The 27,663-nt window shown below is 41.6% G+C and overlaps 1 protein-coding gene across 3 annotated transcripts in view; it reads left to right on the top strand.

Annotated features, from left to right (window-relative positions):
* RNASEH2B (ribonuclease H2 subunit B) overlaps window positions 1-27,663 on the top strand; it is a 69,757-nt gene that overhangs the window by 15,648 nt on the left and 26,446 nt on the right. For all 3 annotated transcript variants that reach the window (XM_033950147.1, XM_033950146.1, XM_033950148.1), the window contains exons 3-7: window positions 5,565-5,672; window positions 11,691-11,767; window positions 20,227-20,344; window positions 23,715-23,779; window positions 26,508-26,613. In XM_033950147.1, coding sequence (XP_033806038.1) covers window positions 5,565-5,672; window positions 11,691-11,767; window positions 20,227-20,344; window positions 23,715-23,779; window positions 26,508-26,613 — 474 coding nt within the window. The remainder of the gene's footprint in view (window positions 1-5,564; window positions 5,673-11,690; window positions 11,768-20,226; window positions 20,345-23,714; window positions 23,780-26,507; window positions 26,614-27,663) is intronic.

Here is a 27,663-nt window from a genome sequence, read left to right as displayed (position 1 = left end):
GAGTCAACACTCGGTTTGCGAGTCAAAAGTTTGCTGAGTGTTTTGCTCGTCTTGCAAAACATTCGCAAACCGGGTTACTCGCAAACCGAGGTTTGACTGTACATTTATTATATTTGTTCAATAAAGTATACTTCAGAAAAGATATAAGCATTTCCTGCATGTGTGTCAGTGTGCCAGAACTTTATCTTATCTGTGCCCTTCTCTGCCAGCTCCAACCTCTTTCCTTTCTATCTTGCTGCACCATATGCCTGGAACAAACTGCTAGAATCCCTACGGTGGGCTCCGTCTCTGGCAGTTTTCAAGTCCCAAGTTGAAAGGCCACCTCTTCAAGATTGCTTTCAACTCCTAACTCTCACCTTGAGTTCTTCATCCCCAACCCTCTATGTCTGTCTAAGTCAGATTGTAAGCTCTTTTGAGCACGGATTGTCTATTAAGTGTCAAAAGGTACAGCACTGCATACGTCTTTCAGTGATATTTAAGTGATAAATAGTAGCTGTAGTAGTAGATAGTGAGCAGGAGATTCATCCTCTAAAGCAGGGGTAGGGAACTCCGGTCCTCGAGAGCCATATTCCAGTCGGGTTTTCTAAATTTCCCCAATGAATATGCATTGAAAGCAGTGCATGCAAATAGATCTCATGCATATTCATTGGGGACATCCTGAAAACCCGACTGGAATACGGCTCTCGAGGACCGGAGTTCCCTACCCCTGCTCTAAAGCTATTCAGACTAGAAAAAACAAGGAAGGCAACCAAGTCACATCAAGGTCTGTGAGGGGGAAGCTCAAAGTGCCTGACTTGGCTCACAACTTGCAAACCAAATATAGTGTAATATGTCAAAGAACGTGTCACATTATATGATGTTATAGGGCGCTCTCAGTGTGAACCCTCAGTGATAGGAGCACAGCTCCGACACTTCACTTCTGGGCCAAGGCCATAAGCCTCCACCCGCACACCATCATCGAGCGCCCTGTGTGTGCAGAAATCAAACCAATCAACAATCAAAGTGAGTAAATGAAACTCAACACAAGCAACCTGCACAAGCAAAGCTATTCAGAGCAAATTGCCTTTTAAAGATCAGTTGCTCTTTGGTAAGGGTCTTGATGATCTAATGCAGGGCTGCCCAAGTCCGGTCCTTGAGATCTACTGGCAGGCCAGGTTTTCTGGCTATCCACAATCAGGGCTGTGGAGTCGGAGTCTCGGAGTCGGAGGAAATTTCGGGTACCTGGAGTCGGAGTCAGAAGTACAAAAAACTGAGGAGTTGGAGTCAGAACATTTATCTATCGACTCCATTTTTGAACTTGGCATACCAATCACGAGCGATTCTTTCAGCTATAGCACCCACTATATACACAGCACAAATGTTGCGAGCAGCTTCTGCGGCCTTAGAACCATGATTAAAGGCAAAAAGAAGGTGGTGTCGAAAATGCTCATTTCTCTCAACTTGACATTCCATTTTAACGATCTGAAAATTAACCAGTACTGTGGAGTCGGAGTCGGAGTCTGAAGTACAAAAAAACTGATGAGTCAGAGTCGGAACATTTATCTACCGACTCCACAGCCCTGTCCACAATGAACATGCATGAGAGAGATTTGTATACCAAGAAGGCAGTGCAGGCAAATCTCTCTCATGCATATTCATTGTGGATATCCTGAAAACCTGGCCTGCCAGTAGATCTGGAGGACCGGACTTGGGCAGCCCTGATCTAATGGCCAGTGTGCAGGATTGTAAACCAAAGTCTTTACTAGACAGCAGGCCAAGAGCCCCTAGGGCAGGGGTAGGGAACTCCGGTCCTCGAGAGCCGTATTCCAGTCGGGTTTTCAGGATTTCCCTAATGAATATGCATTGAAAGCAGTGCATGCAAATAGATCTCATACATATTCATTGGGGACATCCTGAAAACCCGACTGGAATACGGCTCTCGAGGACCGGAGTTCCCTACCCCTGCCCTAGGGGATCAGGTTGAGGTACTTTTCATGGCTCTAGGCACTTTTGCTAGTACTTGGGAGGATCTTAGGTGCAGAGATCATCTCAAGGCTCAAGACAGAGATTTGGAGGTTTCAAGCGTCCCCCAGTCATCATCATCGCACCCCACAGCAGCCCCTAAGAAGCAGTTATGATGCCAGGTCAGGAACCGTATCTCCAAGGATAGGAGGAAGGTTGTTGGCATATTGGGAGGCATGGGTGACGATCACCTCAGACCACTGGGTGCTGGAAATTATTCATAAGGGATACAAGCTCGAGTTCTTTCATCCCCTTCTGGCCCTCTTTGTGGATTCTCCAGTATGAAAACCAGAGAAAGTGGTCAGAGGCTGAGCGACAGTAATGAGGCTACTAGATCTAGCAGCCATAAAAGCCGTCTTTCCCTGCAGGTTCCTCTTAAACTCAACCTATCAACGTTGTACCTTCATTAAAATTACTTGGAGTCACTTTTGATAGCACATTGAATTATCATCTCCATATTAGCACAGTGGTCCAGCGCTGCTTTCACCGGCTGCGCATGATTAGATCCCTATTCAAATTGCTAGAGCCAGCTTCTCTGAACAATTTGATCCACTCTCTCGTGATTTCATGTATAGATTATTGTAATGCCCTCTACAAAGGCATCACAAAAAAAGAAATAACAAAACTCCAGATAGTACAGAACACAGCAGTAAAAATTATATTTAACGCAAAAAAATATGACCATGTCACTCCCCTTTTACATAAAGCTCACTGGTTGCCAGTAGAACACAGAATCACCTATAAAATTCTCCTGTTAACATTCAAAACCAGACAAAACAACCAGCCAGAATTCATTAATAATCTTCTTATCCCATATAACCCATCTAGGACTCTTAAGATCGACCGCTCAAAATCTTCTCTCTATCCCGTTACTGAAGTACACAAATACAATGAGGTCTACCATCTTTTCTGTTAGCGTCCCCTCTCTATGAAATAATATCCCGACTTACTTATATGAAGAATCAACTCTTAACAATTTCAAGACGAAGTTAAAGGTATTTTTTTTTCTTGATGCCTTTGAGACCTAACTGTCCTTTTAAGGGCGACCTAGCAAGATTTTATCTCCAGTATCCCCTCCTATTGTTTTTTTCCTAAACATTTTCTTTTACCTTGATAATTGTAGTTCTTGCCCTTTCGTTCCCGTTCGTCATGGTTTTAAATGTCTCTGAATGTTATTGTTATCCCTGGAGATGCTCTGTCATCTTAAATTTGTATTTTAGCCAATGTATGTTTTTATGAATTTGTACACTGCCTAGAAGGCTGATTGGGCGGTATAAGAAATGTTAAATAAACTTAATGAAGAATTAGGCTTAGGCCATATAATTTATCGTGCCCAATAGAGACGCATAAGACTGGAGGCTGATTCTGGATCTGAAGTCAGTCAACCTTGCCCTTAAGATACCTTGCTTCTGCATGGAAATGGTAAGGTAGGTCATTGCCGCCAAGGTAATTTTTTTTGCCTCTGGATATGACAGAGTCCTATATGCATATTCCCATTTTTCCGGATCACAGGAAGTTCTTGAGGTTCCACATTCTGAAGCAGCACTTCCAGTTCTTACCCTTCCGTATGGATTGGCCACGGCGCCACGCACCTTCACCAAAGTGATGGTCGTAGTAGCAGCGCAAGGAGGGGATACAAGTGCATCCATACCTGGATAATTGGTTGATACGAGCTCTGTCCGAATCCAAAGATAGGCCAGCAGTGGAACATGTGATCCAGCTTCTGCAGAGCCTGTGCTGGGTTATGAGTTCTGAAAAAACCGCCTGGAGCTGACGCAGTTCCTGGACTATCTGGATGTCTGTTTCAACATAAAAGAAACAAAGTTTTTCTTCCGGAAACCCGCAGAGTGAAGCTCATGTGTCAGAGCAGGGAGTTTTGGGACAGAGTAACACCGACAGCTTGACATTACTTGCAGGTGCTGGAGCCAATGGTATCAAGTATAAATATCTCCTGAGCAAGGGCACATTTACACCCTCACTAGGATGCACTCTTATCCTATTGGTTCCTGCAAACAGACGTGTTGCAGATGCTCTTACCTTGGACAACAGCAGTGTATCACAGTCTGAACTGGTGTCTGGAGCACAGTCTCTGTCCTGGGGAGTGTCGCTTCGCATCTCCACATGGGTGATTCTAGCGATGGATACCAGTCTATTTGGTTGGGGAGCTCATTGCGAGGGGCATCCAGTGCAGGGACCTGGTTCTCTTCACAGAGGAAGTGGTCGATCAATCACTTATTGCTGAGAGCCATCCGCCTGGTGCTGCAGGTACTCAGAAGCTCACTGCGAGACAAAGGTACAAGTTTTCTCAGACAATGCAACAGCGGTAGCTTATGTCAATTGTCATGGAGGCACCAAGTGTGCTCCACTAAACTTGGAGGCCAAAATGTTGTTTCAGTAGGTGGAGATCCACCTGTTGGCTGTCTCGGCAACACATGTAGCAGGAGTAAACAATGCAAGCAGATTTTCTTAGCCAGCAGTCTCTAGATCTTGGAGAAATGGCTCTATCTCAGGAGGCATTCAACAGCATTGATAGTTGTTCTGCTGCCTATGCTTTGGGTCCATGAAGAGTGGCAAAGTTCTAAAATTGCTGGATAGTCGCAGAGTGTTGCTTCATTACCTGGAAGTGATGATTGGGTTTCGACTGTTGGATCATCTTGGCTTCAAAAATGGTCATTTCTAGATGGATTTGTACCCCCTCCCTATTTTGTTTCTTCTCTAGGGCTGACCATCTGCTTTGATATGAATGGGGGAATTACAGGACAGCCCAAATTGAGGGGAAGCAGAGCAGAAAAATGTAAATGAAACTGTCTGCACAAGATCTCATGATCAGAGGTTCATAATCCACAAGTTCAAGACTGATGTTTCTATCTACTAGAAAGAAGATTATCAAGGTAAGTACCTAATCTTCCCTTAATGAGATTTGTATGATAAATGATTGCTCATTTAAACAGCACTGTACAAGGAGTGACAGACTGCCGAAACGAATAGTCCAGATGTGATTTGTGAATGCCAGAATTGGGATCCTTAGTGTTGCCAGGTCTATGAGCACACAGGTCTAACCAGAGAAAGAAACTACCAATAGGATTTTTCTTTTACAATGTTTGCCGATAACCAATTAAGAACATAAGAATAGCCTTACTGGGTCAGACCAATGATCTATCAAGCCCAGTAGCCCGTTCTCATGGTGGCCAATCCAGGTCACTAGTACCTGGCCAACACCCAAGGTGTAGCAATATTCCAGGCTACCAATACAGGGAAAATCATTGAATGTTTTTCATATAGAAATCTTTGAAACATTTGTCTTGCCGCAGTTCAATATTACAGAGTGCTTACTGTTATTTGATATAAAAAATAAACAGATTTAAGTTCTGATATGTCAAAAGCCATAAAATCTCTTAATCAGCTAGAGTGACCTGGGGAATTTGTATCTGTTTAACTTTCACTGTCTTTCTATGTAGTTATTCTGTGCAGCTCTATCCAACCACATATTGCTGACAAGCCAGACATTTCGTGGCATGCCCTGACACTAGTTAAAATAAAAAAATAAACATTTCTTTCAATAGGCGAAGGAGCCCTCTTCTTATTTTCCAGCTGTGCTCAGCAGCTGTTCGAAATAAAAGTGTTTAATGAAGATTACCATTCTTGGTTTATTGGCCAGACAGTTCAGCATGGTGAGTAATAGGCTTTTGCCCTGAATGTGACTCTTGACTTGGTTTATTTTGTTTGCTTATACAGTGTGACCACTTCTGATTATATATCTCTGGTTTCTGTGACTATGCAGCATACCTTCTAAATTCTACCTTCCCTCCTTTGTCATTTGGACACCTGAATAGATCGTGTGGAGAAAATTTCAAAACTAGGTTGCTGGAGCTACAAGATTTTTTTTGATTGTTTTATTTTGGAACTGGGATTTATTATTCCTTTATTTTGATTATATATGCATGATGATGTTTTCTAATGTTAAAATTAATGTTTTTAACGTTATGCTTTATTGTACCACACCTTTTTTAATTTTTAATTAAGGCTTGTAATCAAATTTAATAAAGTAAAATTCATTTTTCATAGTGCCCACATTGCTGTGGTTTGCAGATACTTTAACCAATATCAGTTTTCAAAGTGAAAGTACAACCTTGTTTCCACTTTGAAAACTGCCTAAGAAAAGTTCCTGCAAATACGTGTACCTGTGACTTCTGTAAGTTTTTAGTTCCCAACTTAGGGCTCCTTTTACAAAGGTGCTTTAGGGCCTTAACATGCGGAATAGCACGCGGTAAATTGCCCCACACGTTAGACCTTAACGCCAGCATTGAGCTGGCGTTAGTTCTAGGAGCGTAGCGTGGGTTTAGCGCACGCTAAAATGCTGCGTGCGCTAAAAACACTAGTGCACCTTAGTAAAAAGAGCCCTTAAATAACTTGCAAATGTAACCAGTACCCAGGTAGGCCATAGGTTGTGGCTCCAGGGGCTACAGAAAGAGTGGGGAGGAGGAGAGTTTCCTTTAGCCCCAAGTCCTTATTCACTGGACAGTCTCAGCCTTGCTTCAAGGTTAGCAGGTTAAAGAGCCCAGTGTCCACCCGTAACATCTTTTGAATAAGAAAAGTCTTTACTGAGCAAATCAAAAATTAAATTCAGTTTTCGTGTTCAGTATTTGCAGATACAGAGGAGAGGAAAAGGAAAAAAAAATCTCTTAGAATTCAAGACACCTGATTGGATAAATGGGCTCCTCCTCTTGAAGTTTAAAGTTTATTAGGATTTTTTTATATACCGCCTATCAAGTTTATCTAAGCGGTTTTACAATCAGGTACTCAAGCATTTTCCCTATCTGTCCCGGTGGGCTCACAATCTATCTAACGTACCTGGGGCTATGGAGGACTGAGTGACTTGCCCAGGGTCACAAGGAGCAGCGCGGGGTTTTGAACCCACAACCCCAGGGTGCTGAGGCTGTAGATCCAACCACTGCGCCACACACTCCTTCTGGATTAGGACTAGATTCTTGAAGATCATTTTCTAATCTCCTCCTCTTCTCTCAAGCAGACCATTTTTTGATTTTGATTTTCAGTACAAATTTAATTTCTAAGAAAAAATCTGCATGTGCTTTTCTTTTTCTTTAAGAAGCTCTTTTTTTCTTTTCACTTCTTGATGGATTTTCTGAATTCAGCTGGGATACCTGTTCAGTAATCTCCCAACCGGTTCCAGAACTCCTATGGCATATAGCACGGGCTTTCTAGATGTCCTTGTGTCCAGAAACTTCACCATTGGTTACAGGCAGTCAGTAAAAATTGCTTGGTTTGCAAGTCTTCTCCCTCAGTGTACCCCCATGCTGTTCATAGGCCTTTGGCACTTCTCCAGAGATTCATTTCTTTTTTCCCAGTATACCTCTTCCACAACTCATAGACCTTAAGTTTAGTAAAGCAAAAAGAAGGCCACAATTCCTTCACATTTCCTTTAGTCCAGGCCTTAATTAGTGCTCAGGACACCAGCTATCTCAAATGCCCATAACCCTCTCTTAAATGCTTTCACAGGTAGAAGACAAAACCAGTTTCCCCTTAGGACCTTTCAATTTTTTCTAGTGATAACATCCTCCCCCTGTGCACCTCCTAGTGAGAGAGTGACTAGCAAATCATCCCGTTCTATTACATTAAATTACTTTGTTTAGCTCACAAGGCTCTTTGGGATCAAGAACCAGCTTATCTGAATAGATAGACAATTTTCTATATATACCTTCCATATGTCTAAGATCCTTTCAAGATTTTTGATTAGTATCGCCTCACTTCAAAATGGCCCAGTTGGCCATTACCCGAGAAAAAGCTTGTTGCGACTCTTTGGAATAATCTCTGGAAATAAATTAGGTCAGAAATGAGCTTGAAAAATTCTAAACTTTGCTTACAACTTATTATTTTAAGCAGGCCTTAGAACAGTGTATCGCAAACTGTGTGCCTCCTGAGATTTCAGGTATGCCATGACACACTGGAGGAGGAGAGGCACAGGCACTGGCTGACTGCCTACAGAATGTGAGATGCCTGCACTGATTAATGTCAGTAATGACAATCAGTATGTTAGCAGGTCAAGCTCTCTTTCATCGATCCAAAATCTCTCTAGGTATAAATTTTGAGTGCAGTGCTATTGTACAAAATATTAACTCAAACTTTTAATGTTAAAGTGCAATTCAAAACACCGGCACTTATCTTTAAATAGCCGGTGGTTCATAGCCAGCAGCCCAGTTCGTAGCCAGCAGCCCGGCGAGGGCCGTTTCACCGAAATTATTCGGCTTCTTCAGGGGACTTTGAAAGTGTGTGCAGCTTTTCTGCTCCCGCTAAACAATTCAAAGATGGCGCCATCTTTAAATTTTTTAGCGAGAGCAGAAAGGCTGCACACACTTTCAAAGACCCCCGAAGAAGCCGAATAACCTCTGGCTATTTAAAGATAAGTGCCAGTGTTTTGAATTGCACTGAAATTGGCAGCTAAAATTTAATGTTAATAAATGCAGGGTCATGCATTTGGGCTACAAAAACCAGAAGGAACGGTACAGTTTAGGGGGATGAAGAACTTTGTGTAAGACAGAAGAACGAGACTTGAGTGTAATTGTATGTGATAATCTTAAGGTGAAACAAAAAATTAAATGGTTATCTATTAATTAAATGTACATATATTGGAAACCATTAAAAGATCAAAAAAGACTGTAGACTCTAAATTATACTCATTAAATCATTAATGCATATTAAGATTTAAATTTTTGCAGGGACAAGCCTCAGACTCTGGAGTACATCTTCCCATACTGGGATTTCTTCAAGAGAAAGAAACCATCTTTTCTTTTGCCTCCTTATAACATCACTGGCTTGAGCCCCGCCTCCCTTCCAAATTAATTAATTGCTTCTTATTAGTCTACTACTTTCTAAACTGCATAAATCTTACTGTTCAGATACTCCCAAATTTTATTTCTTTCACTATTTAAATAATCTAAAACCTCATTTACTATTTTAATATTATAGATATATAAAACTCTTAATTTTATGGTATGGGATACATATATTCTCTAGAAAAGTCAACATGCCATTTTTGATACTCAAAACCAACAAAGAGATTGTATTATAAAGATAGAATGCACTGATGATTTGAAGTGTTATATATGTGCTTTTATATCATAAATATTTCAGTTCATTTCTATTAAGTTCATTCGACTTCATCAGCTGTTTAAAGTGCTTGGAGTGTTTAAAGTGCTCAGTTGTTAAAAGTGCTCATGTGCTATAAATACTTCAGCTCATATAGAATTCAGTTCATAAAGTTCAATTCATTTTAAACCGTAATTCATAAGATTATTTCAAGTACTTAGCATTCTATCAGTGCATTCTATCTTTATAATACAAGTCTCTTTGTTGGTTTCGAGTATAAAAACTTAAGAAAGTTTGCGAACTGCCCACACCGCGCTTGCACAATTACCTTCCCACCCAACAGTGCCTTCCCACCCATGCAGGTTTGTGACTCCTCAGTTCTTAGTTTTCCGTTCAGTTTTTTGCCATTTGCCTTCCCGTTCACGTGTTTTTTTCTTGTATTCTTAATTTATTTTTACGTTTACTTAAAAAAAATAGATAAATAAAAGTGAAAGTGGAGTATGTTTCTCCTCTCTTTTTTCCTAGGGGGCTTTGACTGCTGAGGCCTTCATGTTTCTTCAGCCATCGACTTGGCTGACGCGGTCTTTGTGGCCTTTTCAGGCCGTTAATGGGCTCGGAAAAGGGGGAAAAAAAGTGCTGCAAGTGCCCAAGGCCAAAATCTCTTCCAACAGTTAGTGCTTCGAGTCTCTTAGCACAGAACGCTGGGTGGAACTTGTGCCCAGTGTACTATCCTGCATAAATGTTCGATAATCAGACGGAAACGGGACCAGCATGGGCATCAGTCAGACTTTGCATCGGAGACATCAGCATCGGAAGACATTGCTCTGCTGGTTAGCCAGTTCAGAGGCCACCAACTTCCTAGCCGGCGTCGCAGATCACTTTTGCATCGAGTCTTTTGATGCCGACCAAGCAGTGACGACCACCTTCCGGCTTGCCTCAATCTTGAGGTGTGCATTCTCACTGAGGTCACTCTATTTGGGGCAAGCCGCAACACTGATGGTACCAGCAAATGTGCCAGAGGTACCAGTGCATTTCTTTTGGGTACAGCTCGATGTGCTGTTCTGAAGGAATTTGGATGATGCATGAAAACTGTTTACCCTAGTATCGACGCCCTTGGCACCAGCCCAACCTAAGTACATGGCTACTAGGTCCTAAGGTCCCATAGCTGGTTCTCCAGAGTGACGTCGATGTTCCAGTTCTTCATTGACAATCCAATGGACATCGTTCCTCCTTGCATGTTTTGAAGAGAAAACATCGCTCTCTCATGTTCTTCAAGGAGACAAACAGCTTCCTACTACATACAACTTTACAGACTCTGTAGCCATGTTAGATTCCTCCTCAAACATGCTAGTCTACTAGAACCACTTTTTCTAGCTATATCTCAATGTTGTTCTCTCCAGACTTATGAAGTCTTCTTTTGAACCAATGTCTTCAGCTTATCTGAAATACCATCACTTGGACAGTGGTATTTCTCATCTCTCTTACCTCTGTTTGAAGAATGAATGAACTTCAAGCACTGGTGGCGGATCCACCATAGAAAGTGTTTCATCATGAAAAAGTTGTGCTTCGCACCCATCCAAAATTCCTTCCAAAGTAGTCACGGAATGTCATCTAAATTGATCGACCGTACTTCAAGTGTTCTTTCCTAAGACTCTCATTCTGGAGAAATGGCTCTTCATAATCTCATTTCAAACGAGCCTGGGCTTCCTATTTACAGAGAATTCAGCCACATAGGGCATCTCTTCAACTTATCGTCTCCTTTGATCCTAATAAGTTGGGACGTCCTGTATTCAAGAGAACTTTATCTAAGGGTTAGCGGTTTGTATCCTTTTCTTTTATTCTCAGGCTGGGCTGCAGCTAGGAATTGCGTCACAGCCCACAAGATCCAATCTATGGCAGCTTCTCTTTCTTTCCTACACTCAACTCCTATTGATGAAATATATAAAGCTGCTACTTGGTCCTCAGTTCATATATTCACATCTCACTACTGTCTGGAATTTAATTCCAGGCGGGAGGGTCACTTCGGCCAAGCAGTATTGTAAAATTTATTTTCTTAATGGCCAACACTCCTCCATCCCATTCTAATAAGCTAGAGAGTACCACATGTGAGAATATGCTGCCTGCTTGACCTGGAATAAAGCACACTTACTTACCATAACAGGTGTTATCCAGGGACAGCAGACAGATATTCTCGCAACCCACCCACCTCCCCTGGATGGCTTCTTAGCTTGCTTCCAGAACCGAGGAACCGCAAACATGCGTCAGGCGGGAAGGCACTCGTGCATGTGCAGTGTGGGCAGTTCGTGAACTTTTTCTTAAAGTGGCGATGCACTTTTAAAGCTGTCTGTACCGGGGCTCTGTGGATAATACCTGTTACGGTAAGTAACTGTGCTTTCTAGTCATGGGCTTGAGAAGCTTGTAGCACAGGACTAGAATTTGTATGATACCTCACTTGACATGATGTATCGTATAATTGATATTGGTATTAAGATTGTTTTTTGGTCTTTTGGCCTTACAAGGATTCTTAATTTAATTATATTGCATCTATTTTTTTGTACAAAGTATTTGATGTATTTTTCTTACAGATGGACGTCTCTTTTTTGCTACACCAATGGATGCTTTGTTCCTGATATTATATTACCTAATAAAGGCTGAAAAAGAGGTACACTGTTTGGATCAGAATAGCACATGATATGTTATTACTCAGATTCAACTAGCTGAAAATAAAGAAGGCAACATGCTTCTGTATATTATCTAGGCAATGAGGAATACATGCACATATTAGTGTTCTAATATATGCATGTAAATGACTAGTTTACAGCTATGCATTATTATGTTAATGCATGCCAATATTCAAAGGCACATGCTTTGCACATGGCATTCACATGGGCAAAGTTTGGGCGGAATACACATTTACATACTAATGTATTCTATATTCCTTTAACAATTTGGGCAAAAGCATTTATACCAGCTCTGTGACTGGTGTAGATGATCACAGGGCTGGTTCAGCATATGGACCAGACTGAGTCAGTGGCACTGATAAAGAGTGCCAAAATCCTGGTCCAGCATTCTCCCTTCAATGCCTCAACCTGTAATCTAGTGTATCCTCTCTCAAATCCTTCTATTCTCTCGGTCTACCTTTAATCTCTCGAGGGCACTGGCGGCAGCAGCAGCATCAATCCACATATGTTGCCTGTGTCTAAGTAGCAGATTTAAAGCAAACCGGAGAAAATATTTCTTCACACAACATGTAATTAACTCTGGAATTCGTTGCAAAAGAATGTGGTGAAATCAGTTAACTTAGCAGGGTTTTAAAAAAGTTTGGATAATTTCTCCAAGTCTCTTCTTAAGCAGAGTTTTGATGTGGCTGCCCTGGCAGTCCAGGTGGCGGTCTGGTGGCTCGGGCTTGTTTTCATTGGTCCAAGTGTGTTCTTGACCAGGAATCTAATGACTGGTTCTTGGTAGATCAGGAGGTAGCTAAGATTGAGATGGGTGCTTCTTATCTCTAAGATAATATGTATGATCTGCTGCTGTGGGCTTCGGCCAAATCCATGGCTCTCGGTGTGGCCGCTCGTCGTACCCTGTGGCTCCGGAGTTGGTCAGCGGATGCGGCATCTAAGGCTAAGCTTACGAAATTTCTTTTTCAGGGGGCTTTTTTGTTTGGCGACGATCTGGATATGTTGGTTCAGACCTTGACTGACTCTAAGGTGCCCCATCTTCCTGAAGACTGTGCTCGCCCGCCTGGGGGGGGGGGGAGGGGGAGTTACACGGGGGCATTTGCGTGATTTTCGCTGTTGCATTTATGAAGAGATCTGTTTCTTAAATTTACTGAAGCTAGAGTTTCGATTCAACCAGTTCCTTCTTTTATCATAAAAGTACAGTTTCTTTTCATTTGACTCAATTGGTTAACCAACTTTCCTTCATTCCTTCCCTCCTTATGTGGAGAAGACTATTGATTATAATTTTCCTCCTTACACCTCTTACATATTTGGAGGTTAAGAATGAATTCCATAAATCTTACAAACTATTTGTCCTCTTTGGAAAAACTGAAAAGGAGAAGCATCTTCTAAAACTACTATTGCTCATTGGTTAAAGGACATAATTTCATCTGAAATCTCCTGCCATGTTAAAAAGCTCACTTCACTAGAGAAGCATCACTTTCCTGGGCAGAGTATAATGCAGTCTCTCTCTCAGATATTTGTAAAGCAGCAACATGGTCCTCTCATCATACTATGGCTAAGTGTTTATCTTTAGCTGTTGCAGTGAGAGAATAATAATAATAACTTTATTTTTGTATACCGCAGTACCATAACAGTTCAGAGCGGTTAACAGAGTAAGAGACTGTACATAGACAGCGAAGTTACAAACAAGACAATCAGTTTAATTTAACAAATCGGGAGTGGTCAGGATATCCGGAGGTATATCAGAGATACAAGGCAGGGTTAAAAGGAGGGAGACAGAGGAATTTATCAAAGAGATAGGTTTTAATTGATTTCCTGAAAGTTTGATAGGAGAGTGAGTTAGAGATGAGAGTGGTTAGACATTTATTCCATTTGCCTGATTGGAATGCCAGAGATCTATCAAGGAATCTCTTGTAGATACAGCCCTTTAGGGACGGGAAGGCAAACAGGTAGGCGCTACTAAACTAAACCTTAGGTTTATATACCGCATCATCTCCACAGTCGTAGAGCTCAGCACGGTTTACAAGAGTTGAGAGAGAAAGGAACTCCAATGAAGTTAAAGGGTATAGTGAGAAGGATATTTGGGGGGCTTAGGATGTCAAAGATGAGGTGTATGGGTGGGGCCTGAAAATTCAAGGTGATCCGACAGGTAGATTGGAGACGAGCCTGATAAGGTTTTGAAGCAGAGGCATGCAAATTTGAAGATGATCCTTGCCTCTATCGGCAGCCAGTGCAGTTTTTTGTAATAAGGGCTTAAATGATCTGATTTTTTGAGGTTGTAAATGAGGCTAACTGCAACATTCTGAACAATTCTTAGGCGTTTGATGGTTTTCTTAAAGGATCCCAGGTATATAATATTGCAGTAATCTAGGATGCTTAAGATTAGAGATTGGACCAGTAGTCGGAAGGAAAAGAAGTCGAAATAATGTTTGATGGTGCGAAGTTTCCATAGGGTACCAAAACATTTTTTAACCTGAGCATTAGTATGGACTTCGAAAGTCAGGCATTGATCCAGGATGACTCCCAGGATTTTGATAGTAGGGTTAATTGGGAAGTGTAACCCGTTTAATTTCAAGGAGGTGTTTGTTAGCTTGTAGGTAGGACTAGCCATGAAAATTTTGGTTTTTTCTGGGTTCAGTTTTAATTTGAATAAAGTGGTCCATTGTTCTATCTTGGTGAGGATGAAAGAGGTGAATTGTTCAGTCTCTTGTGTAAGAGAGGTTATGGGAATGATAATAGTGATGTCATCTGCATATATATATGATTTCAGTTTTAAGTCAGATAACATATGTCCCAATGAAGCCATGTAGACATTGAATAGAGAGGGGGATAGAGGGCCCTGAGGTACTCCGCAGGAATTGCGCCAGGGTTGGGAGAAGGTTCTCCTACAGTGAACATGGTAAGAATGATTTTTTAAGAAGCCCGTGAGCCAGCTTAATACCTGGCCGGTGATGCCAATGGAGTAGAGGCATCTGAGCATCTTTTGGTTTTTCATTGATTAGAATAGGGGGTGGTTTTGGATTTGTAGGTACTTGGAGGGCCTCAGAAAAAATAGTTAATGTCTTATTAAAGAAATGACAATTTTGCACGAGGTAAAACTCTTTATAGTTTATAAATCTTTCCTTTTGGCTAAGTCTTAATAATAATATTGTAATTTATAGCTGGAGAGACATATGATCAAGAAACTGTTTTATTTTACTTTTGTGATTATGATAAACATACTGAGGGCCTCAAAATAGTACCTGGCGGGCCGCGGGTTTGAGACCACTGTTCTAGGACTACTTTTTTTACAAACTGGTTTGGTACTGATGCTACGGAAGGAGAAATTAGATGTTACCTGCTAATTTTCTTTCCTCTAGTCACGGCAGACCAGTCCAGCTATCTGCCCACATTTGTTTTTACTTTTGTATATATTTAGTTTATTTCACAGAAGATCTTCTGCATTTAATGTTCCAAGTTCTCTACTAGTTTAGCTTGTTGGGCAGAAGGAAGTTGATGTTATGGCTTTCTCTTATTTTCACTGCTTTGATATCTAATACTGAGTTGTTGGAACTGCACAGATTCCTAATCTTTTGTTAACCACATTGAAATTACGGTTACGCGGTTTATAAGTACGATGTTATGCTATGTTATTCCTATAAAGCATAATACAGTTTTGTACTCTGTCTCTACCTGCTAGTTGATGGACATAAATCTATAAGAATTGGACTGGTCTGATTTGACTAAAGGAAAGAAAATTAGCAGGTAACATCTAATTTCCTTATTTTAAAAGGATATTTTCTTAGAAAAAAAATTGCCTGTGTAATTAGTTGTGGGGGCAAGAAGGAAGGGTATTTTCCCTAGGCAATTTCCAAATTGAAAATTCACGCCCACTTTCACTTGGGGAATTTGTGCAACATTTGCAGGTAAAAAGTACCTATGGACTTTGCATGTAACGCACAATCTTAAAATTAATCCCTTATAATTGAGTGAATAAGAGAATATACGGTATTGAAAACTCTAGGGGAGTTTAACTAGGGTTTGTTTGTTTTTTTACCAGTACTACCTATTAAAATTTCCATTTAGGCCTATGTTCATGAGATTCTTATAGCCATTGGCAAAGTGAATGGTAATCAGTTTGTACACGAATAGCATATTTTGAACAAAGACAGCCATAATGCACTTTATAGTCATGGAAGTCGTATTACCAAGTTATACAGTTATTAGGTCAAATGAGGTGGAGTCTGTTTCTTGTTCTGCAGCCTCAACAGCAAACACTTTGAGGCACCAGCTTCCTAGAACAGAGCAAGCACAGTTATTTTGGGTATAATAATCATGCACCAGATTTTGCAGCTGTGGCAGAATTTGGGCTTTCAATAGTTCATTTGGGGCTGGATTTCTTAAAGTGTACTGCCACATTAGCATGTGCTAATGCAATTAATGCATAAGTTTCAAGTTTAGTAAAAATTTAATCAAATCGCAATTTAAAAAAAAAAAAAAAAAATTCAAAGTGATGTACAATGTAATATGGGGAAGACGGACAAAACAATTAAGAACATTAACATAGACGATCACAACTTATTAGATACGAAAGGGACGCGGGGAGAACTACAATCATAATAGGAAAGATAACACAAAAAGGGCAGGACATGAGGACAGGAAAAATAATAAGCAGAGCCTTGTAGGAATCCTATCTGTCGAATGCATCTTTATACTGAAAGCTTTTTAGTGATCCTTTGAATTTATCTAATGACTTATCTTCCCTCAGTTGTTTTGGCAGCGAATTTCAGGTTTGTGGGGCTACAACTGAAAAGATAGTATCCCTCCGGGTATTGGATGAACAGATCTCAATGCTCTTAAAGGTGCATAGGGAGTGAGTAATCTCTCTAGGAATATGGGAGATTTACAAGATAGTACCTGATAAGTTATTAGTAATTCTGTGGTTTATTGGTAGCCTCAGTAAAGCTATAAGGCTGTTTTGAATGTTTATTGCTTTAGCGGCTGGGGCAGTTCAGGCCTTTTTGCCGCTGCAGGCTTCAGGGGAGGTTATATCAGCGGGTTTTGCACCGGTTTTGGCAGGAAACTCCATCATGTTGTCTGCAGCCTCAGGTGACCTTCCCCCTGTATTGGAGAGACAGGGGCAGGTTTCTGCTGGGTCTCCTGCTTTGGCAGTGAGTCCTGCTGTGCCACCAGGGGGGGGGGTTCCCCAGATTTTATGTTAGCCTTGTGCAAGGCTTATCTTTAGGCGGCGGGAGTCCTGTTTCCTCCCCAGGGGTCTTGAGTTTTTCAGGGGGTCTTTCACCCTGTGTCCACACCCGTTCCCCCCCCCCCTCAGAGCCAGTTCTGACCCAGTCCCCCTCCAGCATCGTCCAAGCGGCTGAGGGTCTCGTGGGACGACTTTTTGTTTGGGTTTATTGGTAGCCTCAGCAGTGGCGTACCTAGGGTATGTGGCACCCGGGGCCCATCATTTTTTGACACCCCCCCCCATCTATATGAAAAATATGATTTTTAGTACCAATCTACATATCGCACCACAAGAGTGTACCTAGGAAAAGGCTGCATCTTAAACATTGCAGTGAGCACTAGAACACCAACACATACATTGTAAAACTAAACAAGCCAGATCCCGCACAGTCAATTGGTCCTGTAGTCAATGCCAACTGAAAACTATGTCTTTTTCAGAACACACAGAACAGAGATATACCCTCGCCCAAAATGGAATAATCACAAACTAAAAATAGAAATATGTAGACAAAAGTTAAACTGATCCGCCAAGAAACCAGACCCTGGATACAATGCAACACCACAAAAAACAGTAACACATGTCCTCTAATACAGTGCAAAATATAAAGACAGTAGATGTAAATTTGAAAAACCTGATACATAACAATCACCACTTTATAAATTAACAAATAAAAATAAAACAAATAATGAGAAATAAAAAAATACCATTTTATTGGACTAATCCCCGTAAGCTCGGTCCCCATCCCCGCAAACCACCTGATTCCATCCACACAAGCCTTGAATTGTTTATATTAAAGTATAAAAAGAAACAATATTCTGTACAATTGTCAATTTATAAATCAGCGTCTTCTCCCCACTCTCTTCCCCATTTCCCTTCAGCATCCTCAGCCCACTCTCTCTCCACTTTCCTTCAGCGCACGCACATAAAAACAAGCAAGTAATTTTATATCATTTTCATTCTATTCATTCATAGAAATTAAAGTCTAGATAATGCCAGTCACATAACAAAACATGATTTTACAAAAATAATTCCCTGCAGTCAAGCCTGCAAGGATTACTAGATGTCTTTCAGCAGTTCCCCTCCCTCCCTCCCCCTTACCTTTGTGGCCAAGTCAAAATGATCTACCAACAATAAAATTTTAAAAACACAAAGCACGCTGTACGCAGAGAAAATGTTAATTATCATTTATATTCCGCGGGTTTTCAAAGAGGTCAAGGCAGATGACTTTATGCAATGTCACCTCAGTAACAACTATACAAAAATAGACAAATATTCCCCCTCCCTTTTTACTAAACTGCGATAGCGGTTTTTAGCGTAGGGAGCTGCGCTGAATGCCCCACGCTGCTCTCGACGCTCATAGGCTCCCTGCGCTAAAAAACTCTATTGCGGTTTAGTAAAAGGGGGCCATAGTGCAAAATATAGACAGCAGATATAAATTTTCAAAACGGACACATTTTGATCACTAAGTTGAAAATAAAATCATTTTTCCTACTTTTTTGTCTGGTGATTTCATGAGTCTCTGGTCCTTCTTCTGGTCCTTCTTCTTTCTCTCTCCCCCTGGCTCCCCTCTTTATTTCTGCCTTTCTTTCTCTCTCCTCCTGGCCCCCCTCTTTATTTCTGCCTTTCTTTCTCTCCCCTTGGTCCCCCTCTTTCTTTCTGCCTTTCTTTCTCTCTCCCCCTGGCCCTCCTCTTTCTTTCTGCCTTTCTTTCTCTCCCCCTTGACCCCCTCTTTATTTCTGCCTTTCTTTCTCTCCCCTTGGTCCCCCTCTTTCTTTCTGCCTTTCTTTCTCCCCCCCCCTGGCCCCCCCTCTTTATTTTTTCCTTTCTTTCTCTCTCCCCCTAGCCCGCACAAAGCCATCGTGCCGATTTCTCCACTTCCACGATTCTTTCCCTACCCTCACCCTCAAGCCAGCAGCCGATTTCTTCCTGCTCCTTCCCCGATGTCCTGATGTCCTGAACTTCATCGAGCAGCAGCAGCATTCACAATTCACTGCTGTTGCCCGCTTCAGGCCTTCCTCTCTGTCGGGTCCTGTCTTCATGAAAACTGGAAGTAGGCAGGACCAGGCAGAGAACAAGGCCTGAAGCCGGCAACAGCAGCGAATTGTAAACGCTGCTGCTGCCCGAAGAAGGTAATGGAGCACCGAGGCAGTCCGCTTCTCCCCCCTCCCAGCCGAACCCCCGCTGACCCTCCTATCTCCCCCCCCCCCCCGTGAACCTTTCCGACCTTCCCAGCGAGAGCAGCAAACCTCCTTCGCGGCTTTCTCCTCCCTCTGCCGCGTTACTGATGACGTCATCAGTGATGCGGCAGAGGGAGGATAAAGCCGACGCTACTGGAGGGAGGTTTGCTGCTTTCGCTGGGAGGGTCGGAAAGGTTCACTTGGGGGAGGAGAGATAGGATGGTCAGCGGGGTTTCGGCTGGGAGGGGGGAGAAGCGGTCTGCCTTGGTGCTCCAAGGCCTGGCGCCATTACCTTTTTCGATAATGGCGCCGATGCTGCTTTCGCTGGGAGGGTAGGAGCGCGATAGGGACCGGGCCAGCTGTGCACCCCCCCCCCTAAGGCGGCACCCGGGATGGACCTCCCCCTCGCCCCCCTTGGTACGCTACTGCCCTGGGGAAACAGCCTGCAACAAGATCGCGCGATGCCAGAGATCTTTGCCTGCTTCGGCTGTTTCCTCCGCCGCGGTCCCGCCCCTCCTCTGACATCAGAGGAGGGGCAGGACCGTGGCGGAGGAAACAGTCGAAGCAGGCAAAGATCTCTGGCATCGCGATCTTGCTGCAGGCTGTTTCCAGACGCGACACCCGGCGCAGGGGGGGGGAACTGGACCGGACCGGGAGCACCCCCTCAGGGCTTGGTACCCGGGGCGGACCGCCCCTCCCGCCCCCCCCTTGGTACGCCACTGAGCCTCAGTAAATCTAACCCTTGTTTAGCAATCTGTTTTGCATGATATTTGCTAGTATGGATGGTTTTCTTTATGATGTTTGTTTGTTTTTTTTTTGGGGGGGGTTGTTGTGGGAAGGGGGATGTATATTACTTTTGTGTATTTTTATTATATTTGTTTAATTTGATATATGGCCTGGAATTTCTTTTGAAATGTAGACAATTCATAAATTTTACTAAAACTGGCCCAATATGATCTTCTATCTATAATAGATATGAACAAAATTCATATACTGAGTCATTATGATTGCAGTGATGAAACTGTTTTGCATTTTTCAGCAAGGAAAGTTTCAGCCAGTGGATCAGGTCATTGTAGATGAAGAGTTTCCTTCCTCCCACATCTTACTACAGTGCACGCAAGCAGTGCAGTCGCTTCATCATGTGACGGAGGAAAAAGGTACTCTGATTTTTAAAATATTGCAATTGCTATCCTGGAAGTGCAAAGACTTTGTAGTTGAGAATAGAGACCCTGGATTGGGCCAGTTCAACTCTTATCAATATCCCGACTTTAGTAAACAATCCCCAAAGTGTCATAAAAAATCATAACAAAACCTCTGTGCTGTTAAGGATGTGCCTAATATCTTCCCATACAGTTAATGCAGAGAACAAATTTTTACCACACAGTAAAAGCATAATTCTATAAAGAGGGTACCAAGAACTTTCATAAATGACCAGAATACCGGCTTATATATACATAAGTATTTATTGAGATGTATTAACTGCCTTTTTCTAAAGTGATTCACCCAAGATGGTGTGCAGCGGGTATAATTTAATATAAAACTTACAATTTTATTAACAGTAGTAAAAAGACCAAATATAAACATAAATAGAATGAATGAGTTAAAGTTAAAAATCAGTAAATTGAAAATAATAGGACTACCATGAAACAGTTTAAAAAATATGCTGCTTATGTGTGCAAATGTCACATGCTAGACTGCAAAATGGTGCCTGAATGTGAAGACACATAGTTTTGAAAGAAGTACTCCTGTTTCGAGTCTGGGCTGTTATAGACTTGGGATCGTACGTTTGGCATGTCAGCCATGGCCCAGATGTGCTGGACAAGCTTTTCTGCACTGCGAAGTCTGTCTGTTGAAACTTTTATGTATGTCTTCTCTATTTCTGAATATTCTATCCCCATGCTATACTACCATATATACTCGAATATAAACCAGGACTTTTTCAAAAATGGGGGGCCCAGTTTATATTTGGATCATCCCCCAGTGACCACCCGAAACCCTCCCGGACTTCCTGCAGGCCTGCCTTAGGCCAGGACAGGAGGGATCCCTCCGTCTCCTGCCCTGGCCGATACTAACAATTACCGCCCTCCCTCCTTCCCTCCCTCGCGTACCTGTGTGTTCCCTGGTGGTCCAGCGTGTATCCTGCGCTGAAATCCTCAAGAAGATTGTCAAGGTAAGCAGCCAGCGGTGCACCCAGGCCAGCATGCAGCAGCGAGCTTTTCGTGCTGTCGGCTGGCCCTGCACTGCTCCTTGATAGGCTGCCGCAAGTTCTCACGGGATTCGCGGTTCTCGCAGCAGTCTATCAAGGAGCGGTGCAGGGCCGGCTGGCAGCATGAAAATCTCGCTGCTGCGTGCCGGCCTGGGTGCGCCGCTGGCTGCTTACCTTGACAATCTTCTTGAGGATTTCAGCGCGGGATAAACACTGTCTATTAACGTGAATCACGCCTAACGCCACTTCCAACGTTAACCCCACCCCTACAGTAGCAGTAGGCACCTTGAATTTTCTGCGACACCAGAAAATATTTCTTCACCGAAAGGGTGGTTGACCACTGGAATAATCTTCCACAACAGGTAATTGAGGCCAGCAGCTTGCCCGATTTTAAGGAAAGATGGGATTGGCATGTGGGATCTCTTCATGGAGGTAGTTAGGGGGTGGGCCATTAGTGTGGGCAGACTAGATGGGCCGTGGCCCTTTTCTGCCGTCATTTTCTATGTTTCTATGTTAATTTAGGCACCAGTAGGGTGTCTACTGGTGCTTAAGTTAAAGCACTATTTATAGCTTATGGGCCTAAATGCTTCATGACTGCAAGCATAATGTTTGAAAAAGAATGCGGTACATTTTCTGAAAACAGTAATAAAATAATAGAAGACTTAAGTTGTCATATGAGTTCAATGCAGCTACATTTGTCCTGAGAACGAATAGAGACCGTGGTTTTAGAATTACCAAGATGTTTATGAGGTAAGAAGTAATAGTGTGGATTTTATGTAATCCCTTGGCACTGATAGTCATAATGTCATAATACAAATCCTGATAGACAAATACAGAAAGCAAGACTGAGAGCAAAGTTGAAAGGTGGAGATGGGTGCGGGACTGAATTGAGGTTGGTTTAATATGGGATTTTATATGCTCAGCTATTCAAAATGGTATTTTGTGTTATTGCTTAAGAATCACATCTTGACTCCCAAATGGCTAACTTTAGCTGGTGCTCTGGTAGGCATGTGTCTGCGTACCATGCTGAGTAAATGCCTTTTCTTGATAACTCGGGGCTCCTTTTATGAAGGTGCGCTAAGCGTTTTAGCGCACGCACCAGGTTATCGCGCACTAGCCAAAAATCTACCGCCTGCTCAAAAGGAGGCAGTAGCGGCTAGCGCGCACGGCAGTTTAGCGCACGCTATTCCACACGTTAAGGCCCTAGCGCGGCTTTGTAAAAGGAGCCCTCAAGTGTCTTAAAACTCTGAAAGGGCAGCTTTGGAAATGATGAGATCATGCCATTACACAGCTGAAAAACAAGACAGCACATGCTTGCATCCAATTATTCTTTAAAATAAAATATATATGAATTTAATAAGTGTAAGACTATAACAATTGGATTTAGGAGTCCCATAAGTTTTTTTTTTTTTCATATATATATTGTGTGCTTTGTAATAGGTATAAGAAAAACAAAAACTCCCAAACCCCAAGAAATAGAACTGGATAAGAGGGAGAGACAAGTCCAAGAATAGTAAATCTACTCTAAAAACAACCAAATAATGAGTTTTCTGTGCTTGGGAGAGCCCTCAGTCACACAGCCTCCCACTGGAAACTCCCAGAAGTAATGGCTGTCACTGAGGGCTTTCCCAAGCACTGAAAACTCATTATTTGGTTGTTTTTAGAGTAGATGTACTATTCTTGGACTTGTCTCTCCCTCTTATCCAGTTCTATTTCTTGGGGTTTGGGAGTTTTTGGTTTTTTTATGATTTTTCATCTCCCATTTACTTTCGGGTTTTGCTATTTTTTGTAATAGGTATATTCATAACTATCTATTGATTTTTGAGTTTGGTCTTGTGTTAATTGTATAAGTATACTGGGTGAGGAGGAAATGTGATTTCAAAGCTTGCAGTGTCAGTAAGCGATGCACAAGAACCAAACAGGCTGCATGAATGGATAGAGTGGTGCAAGGCAGTGTGAGGGAGCTTTAAAGTTGCTTGTTTTGTGCTATGCATTTAGACCTTGGGTCTGTATTACCGTTTAATTGCAGAATTAAGTTTGAGGTAATAAAAACCTATAAAATTGTCAGTTATCTTTCTGGAAATATCAAACCAGCACAAAGGGGACAACACCACTTTCTTTCCAATGTCCAGCCCTCCTTCCCAAAATATATAGATATTATTCTCTTATACAGTGCCCACTTGTGGATGCATGTTTCCTTTCACAATGTGCATCATTATGAAAGGAAACTTGCATCCACATTTTTCTCCCTCTTCCATGTTCACAAATAAGTATTTTATTAATTTTTAGCCTCTAACATACTTTTTTTTTTTTAATTACAGAAATTGGCAGTAAGAAATTCTACAAGTACAACAAAGAAAAAACACTGAAATGGTTGAAGAAAAAAGTAATATTTTGGGGGGGGTTTGTAAATGTTTATTGATTTTTTTTTTAACTTTGATAGTGCAATATAAATGGTAAATCATACAAACTGCATAAAAGCACACTATTAACTATACAATTATTACATTAAACAATCATTTTCTCCCCTTCTTATCTTAATTATTAAAACAATAATACGTATGATATGATTTCAATATTATAATGAAATAATTTAACTCCTCAAAATACGTTTCCCTCCCCCCACCCCTCCATCCTCCCGCGATGTGCAAGGACTCTAATGGAAAAAGAAATTATAATGCAATAAAATTAGTTAATGAACTCCATACATCATTAAAGGACTTATTGGTCCCCAAATGTTCCACCATCATCCTTTCATACTTATACGTAGTACACACAGTTACCCACCAAAAAGTAAAATTAATCCTATCATGGTTTTTCCAATTATGAGTAATCAGTTAAACCCCTATTCCTGTCAAGATCATGAAAAGGCGACTTTTATATTTATCTAAAGTAGGTTTTACATATTATCGCTTCATATGACAAGGGGATAGATGATTCAAGAATGAGATTAATTTGTCCCCAAATTGACTTCCAGAAACTAAGTATCAATGGACAAAAATAACAGATGATCCAAAGTCCCTATATTAATATGACAATGCCAGCATCTATTAGATTTAGAATTGTCTATTTTTTGAAAACGAACTGGGGTCCAAAAAATCCTATGCAATAAAAATAACCATGTTTGTCTCATAGATGCTGACGCTGTACATTTCAACCTCCAAGTCCAAATTCGTGGCCAATGAGATACAGAAATGTGGAGGGGCATAATCGAAAGGGACGTCTAAGTCTGTTTACGTCCATCTCGCAAGTCGTCCAAAGTTAAAAAGAGCCTAAGACACATTTTCGAAAGATACGTCCAACTTTTTTTTACTTTCGAAAATCATTTAATTATACGTCCTGCCAATCTGATCATCCAAGCCACTAAATCATCTATCTTTATACCACATTTCCGTCCAAGTCCAAAATGCCTAGAACAAGCCCTGTTGGACGTGGAAGGGGTCTGCAAAATGATGGACTGCACACCCAGACATGCCACCTAAATAGTGGGGTACCTTACAGGGACTGCTGTGAACTTCACAAATTGTCCATGTTTCGGCAAATGTATTTGCCTTCATTAGGGGTCCATTGCTGTAAACAACTATTTGAGTAAAATGTGGGCTAGTACGTGAAGCTAAAATGAGTATAATTGAACTCGGCTGGTGAATGCCAACACCAAGCAAAAACTGAGCAGTGACTATACAGGCCCCAGGTTAAGAACAAGTTCCGTTTTTAAAAGTTCCTTTCTTAAGTTGAATTTGTATGTTACTTAGATCCTGTGCAGTACACAGTCTATAAAAACATTAAAGAAACAGTCCTCAAAATAAAGTACTGTGGTTTAAATAGAAATAAAAGATAGTAGAATTACACTTACTTTTGTTCTTCATCAGTCCCACTGTTTCCTCTTCACCACCACCACATCCAGCATTTCTCTCTCTCATCTCTCTCTTCCCCATGCATCTGTACCTCATGCCTCTCCCACCACCATGTCCAATATTTCTTTCTCCCTCCCTCCCTATGCCGAACAATTCACCTGCTTTTTTTATTTCCCCATGTGCACCATCTCTCTTTCCCTCTCACTCAGACACCCATGCCCAACAATTCTCCCTTTCTATTCCTTCCCCACCTCAGCATCTCTTTCCCTCACTTCCTCCATTCTTCCATTATGTGTCCCAAGTTCATTCCCCTCCCGCACTCCATTCATGCTCCCTCCCTCCTTTCTTCCATCTTTTGTCCGAAGTTTGTGCCACCTCCCTTCCTTCTGTGTTCCAATGTGACCTTGCTTCTCCCTTCCTATTCCAACGTTCCCCTTCTTCTTCCCTTCCTGTCCAAACGTGACCCCTTCCATTCCGTGTTCGAAAGTACCCCTCGTAGACCTCCTCCATACCACGTTCCAAATTTGTGCCTCCCATGTTTACCTACTCTTGCCGGTTTCCTCCTGCCAGCTGCACTTCTCTTGGCAAAGATGCAAGCGGTGGCTTCTGCACTCGTTCCATTAGTCTTTGCGAAGCCACAATCAATGGCTCCTGCATGTGGTTCACTGACCCAGAAGCTGTTGTTTTGTTGTGCCAGAAAACAGGTGAAAAATGTGAATATAATAGTCAAACTTGGCATTTTTTTTTTTTCAAGAATACTGATTATCACAAAAGGAACAATAAAGTTATATATTTAATGCAAATTTATGTGAATTTGTACCGATTAGAAGGCTTTGTTGATTGCAGTGCAGTGCTGGGCAGAATTTCCCTTGCCTTCCTTCTGATCTAGAAAATACTCTTCTTCTTGATTGAAACTCTCTACCACATGCCAAAGATGTGATATACTGTATATGTATATTTATTTTTGTAACACGTGTATTTATTTTATTTTGTTTCTCACTGGAAGATTTGTGGGGAAGTTGCACATTTAATAAGTCTAGTGAAATAAATGTAGTTAAATCTGCTAAGGTTGTAAATTCATGTTCCAGTTGCAATACTGTAAATCGCTATGTCACAAAGGCAGTCAACCTCTCAATGGTTTTGTAACTTACAGCCTTTGTGTACTTTTTAAACAAGAGCAGTAATGTGGCATGTATTTTTTTTTTTTTTTAATATGGAGTTGCTACATTAACTTGGGTGACTCCTTTTGGTTTCTTTTAGGTTGTGCAGACCGTAAAAGCCTTAAAAACCAATAATGTGTGTGTAGGCAGTGCAGTGCAATCATCCACGTTCATCAGAAGTAGACAAATACTAGATGTGACTGAAGGTAAGAAGGCAATGACTTAAAATAGTGGGTGTTTTTAAGGGATTGAGTGCCTTTTCCCCAACATGCTTGACTGTATATGTTAAAATGATATTTTAAAAAAAGTCTTGTATGCTGGATTCTCCAGTTCAGAATATGAGAAGATCCTAATGTAGACAGTGCACACAGGCTCTGAATCAGACACAAACAGAAGGGCTTCAATTCATCATCTGCAAGCACTCCCGTATATAAGCCGCACATAGGTAGGCAAACAACCCTCCACACACCCACACCCACACACCCGAGTTACCAGGTCATATCAGCATAGCAGTGTGCTTTTAACTGCTAGACGTCTGTCTGTTTCTAATCTCCATGCACTTTATAAAGAAGCAAAAAACCATAAAGAACACATGAAGATGGGCAGACGTGTGCTATGGTGGCATATGAATCTCAAACCCAAGTCTACCACAGAGGCTAGCAAGGCTGGCCTAGAGCATAAAGGGTTACGTATCTTGGCCTCAGGGAAGCCATCTGCACTCCAGTGAGAGACTTCTTCCTAGAGCAGAGCTGGGGTGTTTGGTTTTAGAGCAGTGGTTCTCAACCCTGTCCTGGGGGACCTCCAGTCAGTCATGTTTTCAGGATCTCCCTAATGAATATGCATAATACACCACAGGGGAAATATAAAAAGAAGCTTCCACACCAATTGTTACTCACAAAATACAAAAATATATATAGAAGCTGGCTAATTGTATATTCTTTATTATATCTAGTACTTATTAATATAAATAACATACACTATAATTAAATGGATCCAAATTACACATATACCAATTAAAACATTATGAATCGCCTAAGCGTTCACTACATGGTGGAAAACCTGGAACCTACTAAAGGTTGATCTCAATAAAGTTCATATTGCTCTTCCACTCTATTAAATGTTTGTTTCACTCCTTAGACTTGAGTTCATGTTATGGACATCAGACAAAGTTGGAAAAAAATGCCTTCACTGTTGGTCCAAACTAGAATCAGTCAGCCCAACATAGCACCACGTTTCACTATTACAGCCTCTTCAGG

This window comes from Geotrypetes seraphini, chromosome 6, assembly GCF_902459505.1.
Source record: "Geotrypetes seraphini chromosome 6, aGeoSer1.1, whole genome shotgun sequence".
Lineage (NCBI taxonomy): Eukaryota > Metazoa > Chordata > Amphibia > Gymnophiona > Dermophiidae > Geotrypetes > Geotrypetes seraphini.
The sequence above is the reverse complement of the archived record's forward strand: the minus strand, read 5'-3'. Positions and strand labels throughout refer to the sequence as shown.